This window comes from Notamacropus eugenii, chromosome 2, assembly GCF_028372415.1.
Source record: "Notamacropus eugenii isolate mMacEug1 chromosome 2, mMacEug1.pri_v2, whole genome shotgun sequence".
Lineage (NCBI taxonomy): Eukaryota > Metazoa > Chordata > Mammalia > Diprotodontia > Macropodidae > Notamacropus > Notamacropus eugenii.
Genome location: NC_092873.1, coordinates 522,140,751 through 522,154,583, shown reverse-complemented (window position 1 = coordinate 522,154,583; position 13,833 = coordinate 522,140,751). Strand labels below are relative to the sequence as shown.

The 13,833-nt window shown below is 42.6% G+C and overlaps 1 protein-coding gene across 8 annotated transcripts in view; it reads right to left on the bottom strand.

Annotated features, from left to right (window-relative positions):
* NFIA (nuclear factor I A) overlaps positions 1 to 13,833 on the bottom strand; it is a 455,027-nt gene that overhangs the window by 106,150 nt on the left and 335,044 nt on the right. For all 8 annotated transcript variants that reach the window (XM_072649683.1, XM_072649684.1, XM_072649685.1 and 5 more), the window contains exon 6: positions 7,047 to 7,174. In XM_072649683.1, the coding sequence (XP_072505784.1) occupies positions 7,047 to 7,174 (128 nt within the window). The remainder of the gene's footprint in view (positions 1 to 7,046; positions 7,175 to 13,833) is intronic.

Sequence of the window (13,833 nt, the reverse complement as noted above, 5' to 3'; positions counted from 1 at the left end):
ACACTATGATATTAGGGCCTCTTAGTGTCTTTCCTAGTGTGGAAAAATTTTTTTTGGAAATAAACCATGGCCTTTTTGGAAATGCAGGCAAAATGTTCCTTTCAGTGCCCTCAGTTTGGCCGCTGCACCTTTTTATTCTGAATCAAAGGAAGGCCCCAGGTCCCTTGTTCCTCTCGACAAGCTCCTTGGTGTCCCCACCTCTAATAAGAGGATGTCAATATGAAGGCAATAATGGAAGAAGATGGGCTCCTGGAGCAGAGGCCTCCCATTGTTCCCTAAGCAAAGAAGCAAAGCCGAGACATTGATTCTACAGCAATGCTCTGAAACAGTGAGTGTTCCTATTATAGCCAATGACGGGAGGAGATCTAATCATTTCCCCCTAATACATGCTAGTGCAGCAGAGTGTCCATGATCAATGTGCCATTGTTACCAGCCTGCTGCATTTTTATTGGCAAGGATAATGTTCCTCCCGTGGACTGTGAGGTAGCCAAGTGAAAGGTGGTAAACACCGTTTTCTATAGTGTTTGGGATGGGTAGCTATCAGTGAAAAGCATGCCAATCTGGTGGGGATCCAATGGGCTATGATAGGTGATCTGTATACGCTAAAATGGATTAACCTAATTCTCAGTCATGGGATCATAAACTCGGAAGGTACAGAAGCTGAGGGGAGAGGCCAGTGAGTACCACTCCCCCATTTAGGAGTTGGAGGAACAGAGGCTGAGGGGGCCCTCCGATTCCTTGCCCCAGCACCATACATTGCAAGAGATAAGAAAACATGGAAATAGGGCAACTGCCACACCCAAACAACCACTTTGAAGCTAGTGGACCATCCAAGAGTATGTAGACTGCTGTGCCAACATCTAGTGGGTAGTAGGGGAGAAGAGGTTTCTAGCCACAGGAGGGGAAGGCCTAGTGTTTAAACCACACCCAAATATGCTGGGTCTGGTGTCTTCACTGTTCTCAGTCTTCCCCCTCATTGATGCAGACTGCCATCCACTCATACTTGTTCATCATCTCTACTACTATCCAATTACATCTAGGATCAGACAGAAACTCCAGTGTCAAACATTGCAAGCTCCTTACAAGCTGGCCTGTTCCTGGCTCTCTTCTCTACCTCCCTCCATATGCCTAAGAGTCTAGCCACAGGAGTCTGGGTACTCTTCCTCCTCCATGATGTTTCATTCACCATCTCTGGGCCTCTGAAGTGACTGTCCCCTACCCTTGGAAGACATTTCCTCCTGAGACCTGGGCCTCTATTGAGACTCAGCTGAAATAAGCCCCACCCCACCCCTGCCCCATTCAGGAGACCTTTCCTGGTGCCATCCCCTTTGAGGTCACCTTGGATCAAACTTGTATGTATCATGTATGCATCGATTCAGGCACACATTGTCTCTTCCATTAGAATGTGAGTTCTTGGAGGGTAGGGAGCTGGTGCTTGGTTTTCATCTCCAATACTTAGCATGGCGCCTACTACATAATAACAGCTAAATCAGTGTTCAGTGATGGCTTGATATCATCTCCGAGGCTCACCCTAGGTGCTGAGGGTGAAAGGGGAGGGAGGGTGCGCTTCCTGCATTTCTTTTGACATCAAGAAGAACACAACAGAACACAGAGACGTTCTCGCGCACTCACCACCTGACTAGCACATGTTTTTCACTCCCACACTCTTTAGTGGCGTCCTCTATTCCACTTATCCATCATATTTCCCCCGTGGCCATTTGTTACAGTTTTCTCTCTCTCATGGCATGCTTTCCGATGGCTCTTTGGATAGTTCTCATTTGTCATCCTTCAGAAACTGAAGCATCCTAGGCCAGTGACTTGAAGATTAATTGGCATCTACCCGCTAATGCTTGGTGTCCTATGGATCACCTACAACTTGGATTCTTTGGAGATTTGGATTAGCCAAGATTCACAATTTAACTGCATTGCTGGAAGGGCATTAACACTTAAAAGCCAGGCTTTGGTGCTGGGGAAAAGTTAGGGATCATTAAAGAGGCAGCTAGGGGCTGAAGTGGACAGAGCATGGAATACCTGAGTTCAAATCCCGCCTCAATAGCTAACCAGCTGTGTGACCCTGATCAAGTTACTTAACCTCCGTTACCTCAGTTTACCCAAATGATAAATGGAGACAAGAATAGCATCTGTTTCCCAGGGTTGCAGTGAAAATCATCTGAGATCATTAGACAGTGCTTTGCAAATCCAAAGTGCTGTATGAATGCTAACCGCTGCTGTTAATGATGGTGATGTATCGCATGTATTGAGTAGACTCTAGAACATCGTCTCCCTCCCAGTCAACTGTGGGGCCACCTCCTGGTCCGTCTGTACTGGCCATCCTGGATTTGCATAGTACTGTGCTAACTCAACGCACCCTCCTCACAAGATATACATGTATTTACAGCCATAGCTATGCATGTATATCTAATCTATCAATAGAGATATATGTATATAAGTGTGTATATCTATCAGCAGATATAAATATATGTGTATATATGTATATTAGCAGACATATGTATATGTAGCTACTGAAAGATATTAATTTCTATATCTATTGATCTCTCTTTATATATTTGTAGCTGTGTGTGTGTATTTGTCCACCGAGTTTTGCTTGTCCATTGAGTTTTTCCTGCATGGATTGTGAGGCTGTAGTCCAGCCCCTGAGTGACTGTGGATCTCACAGAAGGTATCTTGTGTTGTTCTGGGGCTTGGAGCCCCCAGTTACAATGTCATCCCCAAATGGGGACATCTAGAGCACTCATCCATAGCTAAATCCCCCAAAGCATTCAGAGCAGGACTCAGAAGCAACTTTTGGGGAATACCCTAATTGTATCAAATAAAAAATCATGACCCAGATTTATGTTCCCTTTGGGGAACTGGGAAGAACTTTTAATGGCCCCAACTTTCTTCCTGAAACAAAGAACCATCATTTTAACACACTGTTGAGGGCAGCCACCCAGAACTAACCGGCTCTTGAGTCCAGGCATCTAGATTAAAGTCCAACCTTTTATTCTTACAGACAAGTTACTTTACTTCCCTGGGCCTCAGTTTCTTTCTCTGTAAAAAGAGTGAGTTGACTAGAGGGTTTCCAAGGTCCTTTCCAACTCAAAACTCTGGGATCTTATAATTCTGTGTTTATAGCAGGCCAGGCAAGAATCAATAGTCCAATTTTACAGGTGAAACAATTGAGGCCCAGAGAAGCTGTGGCTTGCCTAGTGCATGTGATCTGCTGTAAAGTTAGCTTCTGAGCCTGATGACTGGAGCTACAGTGTTCTGCTTAGATCATCATTTCTCTTTGCTGATTCCATCTTACAGTCCATCATATGGACACAATAGGCAATATAAGAAGCCAAGAGACTTGGATGCAGACAGCATGCAATAAATATTTTTCCAGTTGAATTGCACCTACTCTTATACTCTGTTGGCTGTAACTTTCCCTTTGAAATACAAATTCTTACCTCAACCTTACTTGAGAAGTTTTAGTGGAACCTGGTGTTAAGGAAGGGACTATTTCCTTTATATACTACAGATCAGAGGTGAGGAGGCAGGCAGAGGGAATGAGAAAAGGTTTCCCCACTTTCCCTCTTGAGACTGTCCTGAATTTTTTTTGAAAGGAATGACCAAAACATCCACCATAACCAACTGCACAAAGGCATGGCAAAGCCAAAGAAAATGAGTTTGGAATGGAACTTGCTTATTGGGATTCTCCACGCCTCCTCTCCACCCTCCTAATCCCCAATTAGTGCAGACCATCCTGAGTTGACTGTGAGTGCATGAGACCATTTTGCACCATAGAGTTCTGTGGAAATAATTTTATTATAATGAGTTCTGAAGCTATAAAACTCAACTGGCAACCTTGGTTTTTAAGATAACTGGAAAACGTAACTCAGCGGGAGTGAACAAAGGCTCTGTTTATTAGCAAAGTGGCCACAGTCAGTTCGAAGGCTGTCTGGGTTTTTTTTTAACCTCACATTTTTAATCTTTTCCGCCTTTCTTCCCTATTTGGAAGAGTTATGTACTAAAAGTGCTGAGATAAAGTAATAGAAAGAGGGATGCCACCATAGGTATGGGAGAGAGCAAAGTAATTTACAACATGTCTAGTTTGCTTTACTTTCAAAGCCTTCCGGTTGCTCCAGGAAATTTGTCTCTTCTGGCAGCCTTCCTCCTGACTTTGGCCTGGAGAGCTCCCCCCCCATAATCCCATAGGCCCAGGTAAAGAGGAGGGAGACTTCAGGAAGGTGGGAGGAATATAGGACTAACTCTGTGGTCCCAGTGGGTCTAGATGCAAAGGACCTCAGTCCTTACTTATGAAAATTACTCCAACCTAAGGAAACTAAAAAAAGTGCTGATATTCCTCTCAGATGGACCCCCCCCCTCCTAAGACTATTTCTAGAGGTAATTTACATGAGTGAACTGCTAAAAGCCTCCTACTCAATTAACTGTCCTCCTGGGAACAGATTCAGAGAAGTATGGGAACAGCACTAGGGTGTTGCTGGTGCCAAGGAGGGGATATGGCCCTATGGAAAATGCCAGGCTGGACCATCTGGCAGCATAAATTACCCATCTCAAAGAGCTGGTGGAAGTTAATGACACCAAATTCACCATTACCATGTGTGACATCCTTAGGTTAGGTTTTAAAGGCCCCTCAGGCACTGTTTCAATTATGACCTTCCATTTGGAATATAGTCAGATGGAAATTTCTCTCCCTACTCCCCCAATCCTCATTTCCATAACTGAAATTAAAATGAAAAGATGAAATTGGAAGGGTAAGACCTGGGCCCATAGGATTGAAGGACCTCAGGTTTGGGCCTGGAAAGGACCTCAGAGAACATCTGAATCCAACATCCTTCTTGTACAGAGGATTTCCTCTTCAGGCATCTCTCCTGGAACAGAACGTACATCTACGCTGGGTCACACTAAGCTAGTAAGTGTCTAAGGCCAGATGTGAAGTCAGATCTTCTTGACTCCAGGTGTGGCACTCTATCCACAATATCACCTAGCTGCCTAGGACATATCAGGAACTTAATCAAAGTTAAATGATTGATCAGTCAGTCAGCATCTTCATCATCACTACCATCATCACAAATGATGATCGTGAATAGTAACCACATCTGCTAGCATTTACCCAGTGGTTTAGGGTCTACAAAGAACTTTATACAGGCTACTTCATTTGATCCTCACAATCATCCTGGGAAGTAGATGCTATAAATATCCCCATTTTACAGATGAGGAAATGGAAGCCCAGATGAAGTGACTTGCTAGATTTGAGAACAGGTCTTCCTGACTCCTTGCGCAGCACTATTTCCACTGTGTCCTTCCCAGCTGCCTGATTATCACAATTATGCAATGTAGATGTATTTATCACTGTCGAGAAGAAGAATGCATATACCTGTGAAAGGGCAAATCCATATCTTTATTTGACTAAAGGGAGGGATGGACACAATCACCTGTCAGGCTCACCAAAGAGCTCCAAAGTCATCTAGTGGCCTATGACAGTTTTTCAGCAGCCTATAAAATTTTCATTAGCATTTAGCAAAGGTCATAGAGAAGATAGAGTCAATGTCGTTGGTAGTCTGGAGGAGGAAAGTGCTAATGCCATTCTGCAGTTCTCTTATTTCCAAGCTCATAGATCACAGCTTCTCTTAGATAAGGCTAAGTTGATTTCAGCTAGAGACCTGTGGTCCAATACTTCCTTGCATGGTGGGTATCCACTATGGATTGGTCTGGTCAAATGTATGACCTTGGTGAAGGGGGAAGAGCTGGAGAGTGGTGGTGAATTAAGACCCCATACCCTCAGCTATGGTTAATCACTTTTGCAAATGTCATAAAAATGAACAGAAGGGAATAAGGTTAGATATCAGACAAAGTCTCCCATTTGGCCAGCTAAGTTAGGGTTAACAGATGGTCTAAAATGTTTGGGCTACCTTCCTATCACCACAACTGTAGAAGTGAAAGGGAGTCACCTAGGAAGGGGAATCATCTGATTTTGTTTCTGGTTTTACTCGCTACCCTGGCTACAGAGTTCATTCCCAAGTAGCCATCCTACCAGCAATGAGCCTTTCCACACATAGGCTGGTCCTTGGAAAACAGATTCAGCCTCTTGCTGGGAACATTCTTGAATTCTTTACAATAGTAGTATGTCCAACACACAGCAGGCACTGTCTCTCGACCTTGTCTTTACATCCTCAGTAGCACAGAGTAGAGCCCAACACATTATAGGCTCTTAATAAACATTTGAGGAATTGAAATGAATTACATTACAGTGTGGAGGAAAATGCTGATATAGTAGGCATCCTAGCACAGTCAGGAGAGAGCTAGTTTTAATGTCAGAGAGATAGGTTCAAATTCCACCTTGACAAGTACTAGATGTGTGATCTTGAGCAAGTCACTCACAAGTCAGCGCCCAAGGCAACTCTACCCTTAAAAGTTGCAGGGCAATCCTCAGTCAGCATTAGTGGAGGGAGTTTCCTCACTGAGAGTTCCAAACTAAGATAAACTTACAGGTTCAGACTCAAGACACACCGGAAACCATAATTTCATCAACAATTAGGCCAAAGATTTTAAAGATCATAATGTCCAAGAAATGGTCAAAAAAGGGGCAGAGGGAGTTCTATTTTCCAAGAATCTAAGCTATGCCTTCAAATCCAAAGGGTTTATCTTCCTTCCAACTTCTAATGGAAAAATCAGATCATTCCTTAACTAAATTTCCTAACAGACCAGCAAGAAATCTCATTGGTTACACCATAAAGATCTAGTAGGCAGATCATCAGGACATTGGGTGTTGACAGGTAAGCCTTGAATGCCATACCATTAACTCTGTTGGGCCCCAGGACTTCAACAGAGCCATGGTGTCCCACAACCAGGTTGCCATGTTTTTAAAGGGGAGAGTCCTGCCTTGGCCTTCCCCAACAGAACCCCAGATGGGTAGTGAGTTCCATGGGAACAGGAAGTGACCACAGCGTCATTTTCCTGCCATGTTGCTCTCCCTCAGGTCCTCCTCCCAAGCACAACCCAAACTCAGGCCTGCAGTGCCAGCTTCTGGCCACCTTTACCTGGCTCTACTTCATGCCATCCGCTTGACTGGCTGCCACTGCCCGGGGAGCGTCCTTGGCTTGTATAGAAGGGCTCTTCACCAGGACTGTCCATTTCATCCTCCACAGATTTGAGGCGCTTCGTCGAGCTAGAAGAGTGAAGGGAGACATTTTAGAATGCAGAGCAATCATCTCTCCCCACTGAAAACCTCATTCTAGGTTTAAAAAGGAGGGGTGGGAGGAAATAATTCCTGATTTGCTCATTTGGTCATTCATCAAACCTCTTCAAGATACCTACTACAATAGGTAAAGTCTTGTGCAAGGCACTAGGGGTAAGTAACCTATTGACACAATCCTCCACTAGTCAAAGAGGGATATTTATAAAGGCAGGAGGGTCCTGGACCTCATGGATCTCTCATTAGGGGAGAAAAGACAGGTATTCAATACGCATTTATTATGTATCTAGTAGGTATCATTCTAAGAAAAGATGAGGGGGCATATGAGAAAACAATCCCTGCCCTAAAGAAGCTTCTCCTGGGGGAAGGGGGTGCTGACAACAAGTACTCAGATAAACAAATACAAAGCAACTCTGAGTGGAAAGAGAATTAAAATCAGGCAGTTCTCTGGAGCCCTGAAGGAAGCTATGGTTTCTAACTAGTGGTGAGAAGGGACTGGGAGACAGTGCATGCAAAGGCACAGAGGTGGGAGATGGGAGTGTCATGTGTGAAGAACAGTGAAAATGCTATTTTGGCTAGACTCTAGAGTGCATGAAGGAGGTATAGAGCAAGCAGGCTAGCATGGCTGAAATGGAGAAAACATGAGGGGGAAGAATGTGAAATCTGCCAATAAAGATAGATTGGAACCAGACTCTCGTGGGCTTTCAATGAAGACCAAGAAGTTCCTATAAATATGATCAATCGATCAACAACCATCAAGCATTTATTAAATGCCTACTGTTTGGAAGATATTACTCTAGAGGACAGGAATGTAAAGACAAAAGTGAAAGTCCCTGCCTTCACGGAGGCTATGAGTCATAAGAGATATGAACCAAATAAGATTTTTGTTAAATGCTCGCTGTAGGCAGAGGCAATGGAAGAAATACAAAGTAGAGCCAAACATGTGCCCCTATCCTCTTGAAATTACAGATTAACAGGGAGATAAGATGACACCATCAATAGTTTACACAATATTACATCATGTGTCAATCAGAGAACTGTCCAAACCAAACTCTAAGGTATACTTGTAAAAGCCCTTAGCATAGTGCCTGGCACACAGTAGGCACTCAGTCATCGCTTATTTTCTTTTTTTTTCCTTTCGATATGAAGTCTGAAGGGGAAGAGAAGGTCAAGAGCATTTCCATGTTGGAAGGTATCATTGAGCGAAGACTTAATCTGAAAAGTTTTAGTCCATATTAAATCTCAGTGATTCACTGTATTGACAGAAACATGGATGTTTCATAAATTAGGGCAAGGAGTTGGCTAACATGCCAGGGAAAGGTCAAAGATCCTGACAAGGGGACAAGGGAGAGACAAAAATAGGCTTTGCCTAAGTCACAAATGTCACAGTTCAGATCAACTCAGCCAACACTTAAATCAGGACCAATGCTGATTCTGACTGGCTTTTTCCAGCATTTTAAATGACAGGCAATATGGCGTATGCCCCGTTGAAGGCCCTACCCAAGGCCCTAAATGACTAAAATACCTATTAAAATAATGTCATAGAGTTGAGTCGCTATTTCTGGAGAAACGGTTCCATGGTACGTACACAAAGTACAACATCAAAGGCCTCAGGCTGAAGGGAACTGTGGGGCCTTGAAGACAATGTCAGGGAAATGTGAGCTTTGGAAGACTTGGCCACATTGGAAAGGCTTCAAGGATAGGCTGGGCGACATTTAATCTCCTTTCCAACTAGGCTCCAGTCTATCTTTCCAGAATGGTTTCACATAACTCCCCTTCCGGAACTCAACATTTCAGCCACAATGTCCCACATTCTGTCTACCACCCCTGCGAATTTGCTGAGGCTGTCCAGTATGCCTGGGATATACGTCCTCCTCATTGTTGCCTCTTGGAATTCTCCATTTGCCTCAGGGTTCAGATCAAGGGCCACCTGCTACAGGATGCATTTTCTGATCTTACATCCTCTGACATGGTCTAAGATCCAGTGCCACTGGCCTTGGAGCTTTGTCCCATGACATTCTATCTCCTGACTCTATTATCACTGTCTATCCTCTGTGCCTGGATGTTGTGTCTCTGCTCATCTTCAGTCTCAGCTAGAGTCTTACCTTCTGCATGAAGCCTTTCTCAATCCCCCCTGACCCCTGGCGCTTTCCCTCAGAGATATCTCCAGTTTATCTTGTATAATTTGCTTGTTCCTAGTTGTTTGATGTGTTCCCTCTCCCATTATACTTTGAGCACCGTGGGGACAGGGGCAGTTTTTGCCTTTCTTGTCTCTCTAGGGCTTAGCGTGGAGCCTGACACACGGTAAGGGCGCTATGAATGTGGTGGTAACTTATGAGTATGTGGCACTTCCTACAATAGAATGAGTTATTTGAATGTAAACATTTTCATTTTTATCTTTGCATCCCCATTACCTATCAGAGTGTCTGGCACATAGTATGTCCCAAATGTATGTTTGTTGATGTGGACATGTCAGGAAAGTGCTTTTTCTCTCAAATATAGGCCAGTTAAACCCAGCAGATCCCTAACTACTGCCCTTAATGCTACTGACATCTAAATAGTGCTTTAAGGGTCAGCAAAACACTTTCCAGACATTATTTGCTTAGAGCATCCCCACAACATTGTGAGGCATGCTAAAGGAATGGTTATCACCAGTTTACAGACAAGGAAACGGAAACTGAAGGAACTCCGGTGATTTGCCCAGACTCACATATATGGCAGTAGATTTGAACCAGCGTTCAAAGGGTTATGGAATCATAGGTTTGGAGGTCATGAGAGAGGAATCAATCCAGTCAAACACCCTTCATGTATAGTTGACAAAACTGAGGTCTAGAGACTATAAGTGACTTGAGCAAGGTCATACAGGCAGTAAATGAGAGACAGGATTTGAACCCAGGTCTTTTGGGTACAAATTCCACACACTTTCTGAGCTGGCTCTCTTCTATATTACTCTGTGTAAGGGCTTTTGTTTGGGGTTGGGGAGACAAAGGTGAAAAATGTTTCAATTCCTGTCCTCAAAAAGCATCTAGTCAGCCATAGGGCAGGGGCTACATTTCTTCATTTCCTCTGTCCCAGAGCAATCTGGACAATGTCTTGTACTCCTCAGACTATGTATTAAGTGACTGATGGATGACCCTTTCTCTGTAAAACTTGGCTTTTCTGGGCACTGATAATGCTGCTGACTTAATGTATTTAAAGATTTTGTTTTTGGACCCCAGCTAGGAAGAGACTAACGAGAGGAGAACAAATATATTACTGAGTTATTAACTAAGGAGACCGTTTATAATTAGCTTCTTATCGGGGTTAGCTATTTGCAGAAGAACACAAAGACAGTGATGGGGCCTCTCAAGGACATTCATAACCTACCTTTCTGCTCCTCAAGCCAAAGCAGAAGGCAACAGGGCAGAGTTTGAGCCTCATCCTCTGGATGAGAGTGCCACACATGCCAAACACATAGGAAAAACAAACAGCGCGCTAACTTCGAGCTGACGACCATTCATATCTAAGAAGCTCGTGTCTGCCGAGCCCTGATAAAAGGACCTTCCCTCCCATTAGAGAGCGCTCGCCCTCCTCAACCTCACGGCCAAATGAACACATTCACCATCTAGTTACTGCGATCCGGGACAACAAAAATACCACAGACCCTCCCCCCAGCCCCCAAAACATTGAATTTGACCTGTGCTTTCGGGCAGTTTGTTTGTTCTGGATAACTGGCATTTTCAATAGCTGAGAATGCGAGGCATCAGCTGGGGAGGCAGGAGTCATCACGCTCAACCTTCCCTCTTCCCTTCTCCAGTAAGATGGAAATCTACAAGGGCAGCAGAATGGAGGGGACGTTTGGCTGTCAATCTCACTTTGGACATTGGCCCCGGAGGTGAGTAGGCGAAATAAAGGAAATATGGGCTCGTGAATGGCAAAAAAATATGCAGAGACAAGGTAAGGAACAGGATTCACCTCTTGTGCGGGAAACAGTCCTGTGAGTCGCTGCTTTCCCCCAAATCAGGGTGCTCAGAATTGAAAACTTTAGCCCCTCATCTTGGAAGGAGGAAACTTCTGCCCCGATTTTATAGGGTTTATATAAATATAACCATGTAGACATATATGGTTTTATAGGAAAACTCATTTAAAGGCAGAAACCATTTGTCCTTTCATTTATGTATCCCCAGTACCAAAAGAGCGGATATTTAATAAATGCTTGTTGAACTGACACACGTGGATGTCACATTTCTTTCTGCGTTGTCATCTCCTCCACACATTGTCACAACCAATGCTCAAGTTTATTTAGTTTATTGCCGTTGGTTTATTCTAGGGATAGAGTTGCCTAGAGTGGACAGAGTGCCTGGCTTGGATCGGGAAGACCCGCCTTCAAGCCCTTTCCCTGAGCTATTTGACCTCCACCTAGGAATTTAATGTCTCTGTGCTTCAGACAACCAATATATCTAGGAATGAGCTGCTATCAAAGATTTTGATTTATTTTCCTGCAAAATTCCCCCCCCCCCTCCACTCTCTCACCGTTTCCTTTTTAATTTTAGCTACAATGGTTTTGTTAGTGCAAAAAAAATGATCCACTTTAACGTAATCAGCGGAATTGGGTTCAAATTTCCCTCTGATGCTTATAACTTGTGTGACCATTGGCAAGTTACTTAACCTTTCTGTGCCTCAGTTTCCTCATCTGTAAATGGCCCCTAAGGTCCCTTCCAGCTTTAAAACTATGAATGACTTACAGCTGAGGGATGGAAGGGGTTCTCATACTAGACTTCCCCATTTCCATGATGATTAAATCCCAGGTCTTTCATTTGTTTTCTCTACCTCATTTTTTTTTTTTTTGCTTCTGATACAGACTACCTAGAAGTAACACACTGACCTCAATACCCCCAGGAACTCTGATTTGATCAGTGGTGGTCCTTCCCACATCAGTGCAAACTGGCACAAACTCTACAACACGGTTAAGGGTCTCTGAATTATCTCTTTTATGCCTTATTCTTTCCTGGCTTAGGCATCACAAATTGAGTTTGGAAGCATATTTCCTCTTTCCATATTTGAGAACAATTTGTGTAGTACAGTTATTTACTGTGCTTTAAAAGTTTGATAGAATTCTCCTGTCTGGACCAGGACCGCTTTGAGCTCTCATTTTGTAGTTCCTACATAGCAAGGTCAATCTCTATTTTTGTATGTGGATGAAGTTCTCTATTTGTTAGTCTACTTATTTGGATATTTTTGTAGATGATCTTTCATTTTTAAATATTCCTTTTTCCTGGCATATAACTATACATAGCAGGTTCTGACAGTTTCTTTTATTTCCCCACTGCGATTTTTACCATATGTATATGTTCATATACATTTTTAAAATCTGATTTTACTCCATCTTCTTTTTACTCAGGTTGGCTAAAGGCTTATTGACCTTGTTAATCTTACCAGAAAACCAGGGCTTTAATATTGTTTATCAGTTCTTTGTCTTTTTTATTTTCTATTAATTTATTTCTCCTGTAGTTTTCAAGATTTCTTCTGTGTGGGCCTTGAGTTTCTTTGTTGACTTTTAATGTTTTAATTGCATATTAAGTTCATTAACCCCTTATTCTCTATTTTGTTAATGTACATTATAAGGGTTTTAATTTTTCCTCTCAAGATTGTTTTACATGCATTCCAGAAATTCTATTATTTTTTGTCTCATCACAGAATTATTAATTATGATTTATGATTTATTCTTTACCCCACTCATTTTTCAAAATGTTTGGTCAAGTTTCCATGTGGGACTAAAATATTTTTATTTGTGTTCTTTGTATGAATTGCTACCTTTATTATTATGGTCTGCATAAGACATTTTAATATTTCAATTTTTATATTTATTTATAATTCATGCCATCACACACAGTCTATTTTTATAAAAGTATCATGTACTGTTGAGAAGTATGTATATATTTAATGTTACCCTTCAAAAGACATCATCCATCTTTGGAGTACAAATCCTCCAACAGTTGTTTTAGTTCTATATTTGTCCTTTTGTTTAGTTATCTGATACATGTGTCAAGATCTAAGAAAGGAATCGTACTATTATTGTTACCCTCCATATTGTTTCTGCAATTCAGTTAATTTTCTTTTATAAATTGAGATGTTGACACTAAGTATATGTTTAGTAATATCCCAGTATTTAGTAGCATCCTAGCTTCCTTATTGCTACTGACTTTTTGTTTTTGTTTTGTTGTTTTTTTGGATTCACCTGACGCCTAATTTTTGTTCTGGTCTCTAGATTTGATTCTGTGTGTGTGTCTGCTTTTTCAGTGCTTCTTGTATGCAGCAGAATGCTGGGTTGGGTTTGGTTATCCATTGTGCCTTCTGTCCACTCTTTTTCCTTTTACTGGATGACCATGACTGAAGAAATGTATCACCCAGAAGTCCATCTGGTGATGAACCTTGTGTGAACATAGACTGGTCTAGCAAAGACAGACAATAGCAGTTCACCATTGGGCTTACCCTTTTAGCTTGGTAGCACCAGTCTGAATAGAGGAATCCCCTGCACAGATTTTGAGAATTCTGGACTCTTTCCATGCCAGGATGATGGGGCATTCTAGGATGTCCAGCTAAAGGCCGTCTTTCTTTGTAAAACACTTAAGTTTAATTGTGTCCTGGTAACC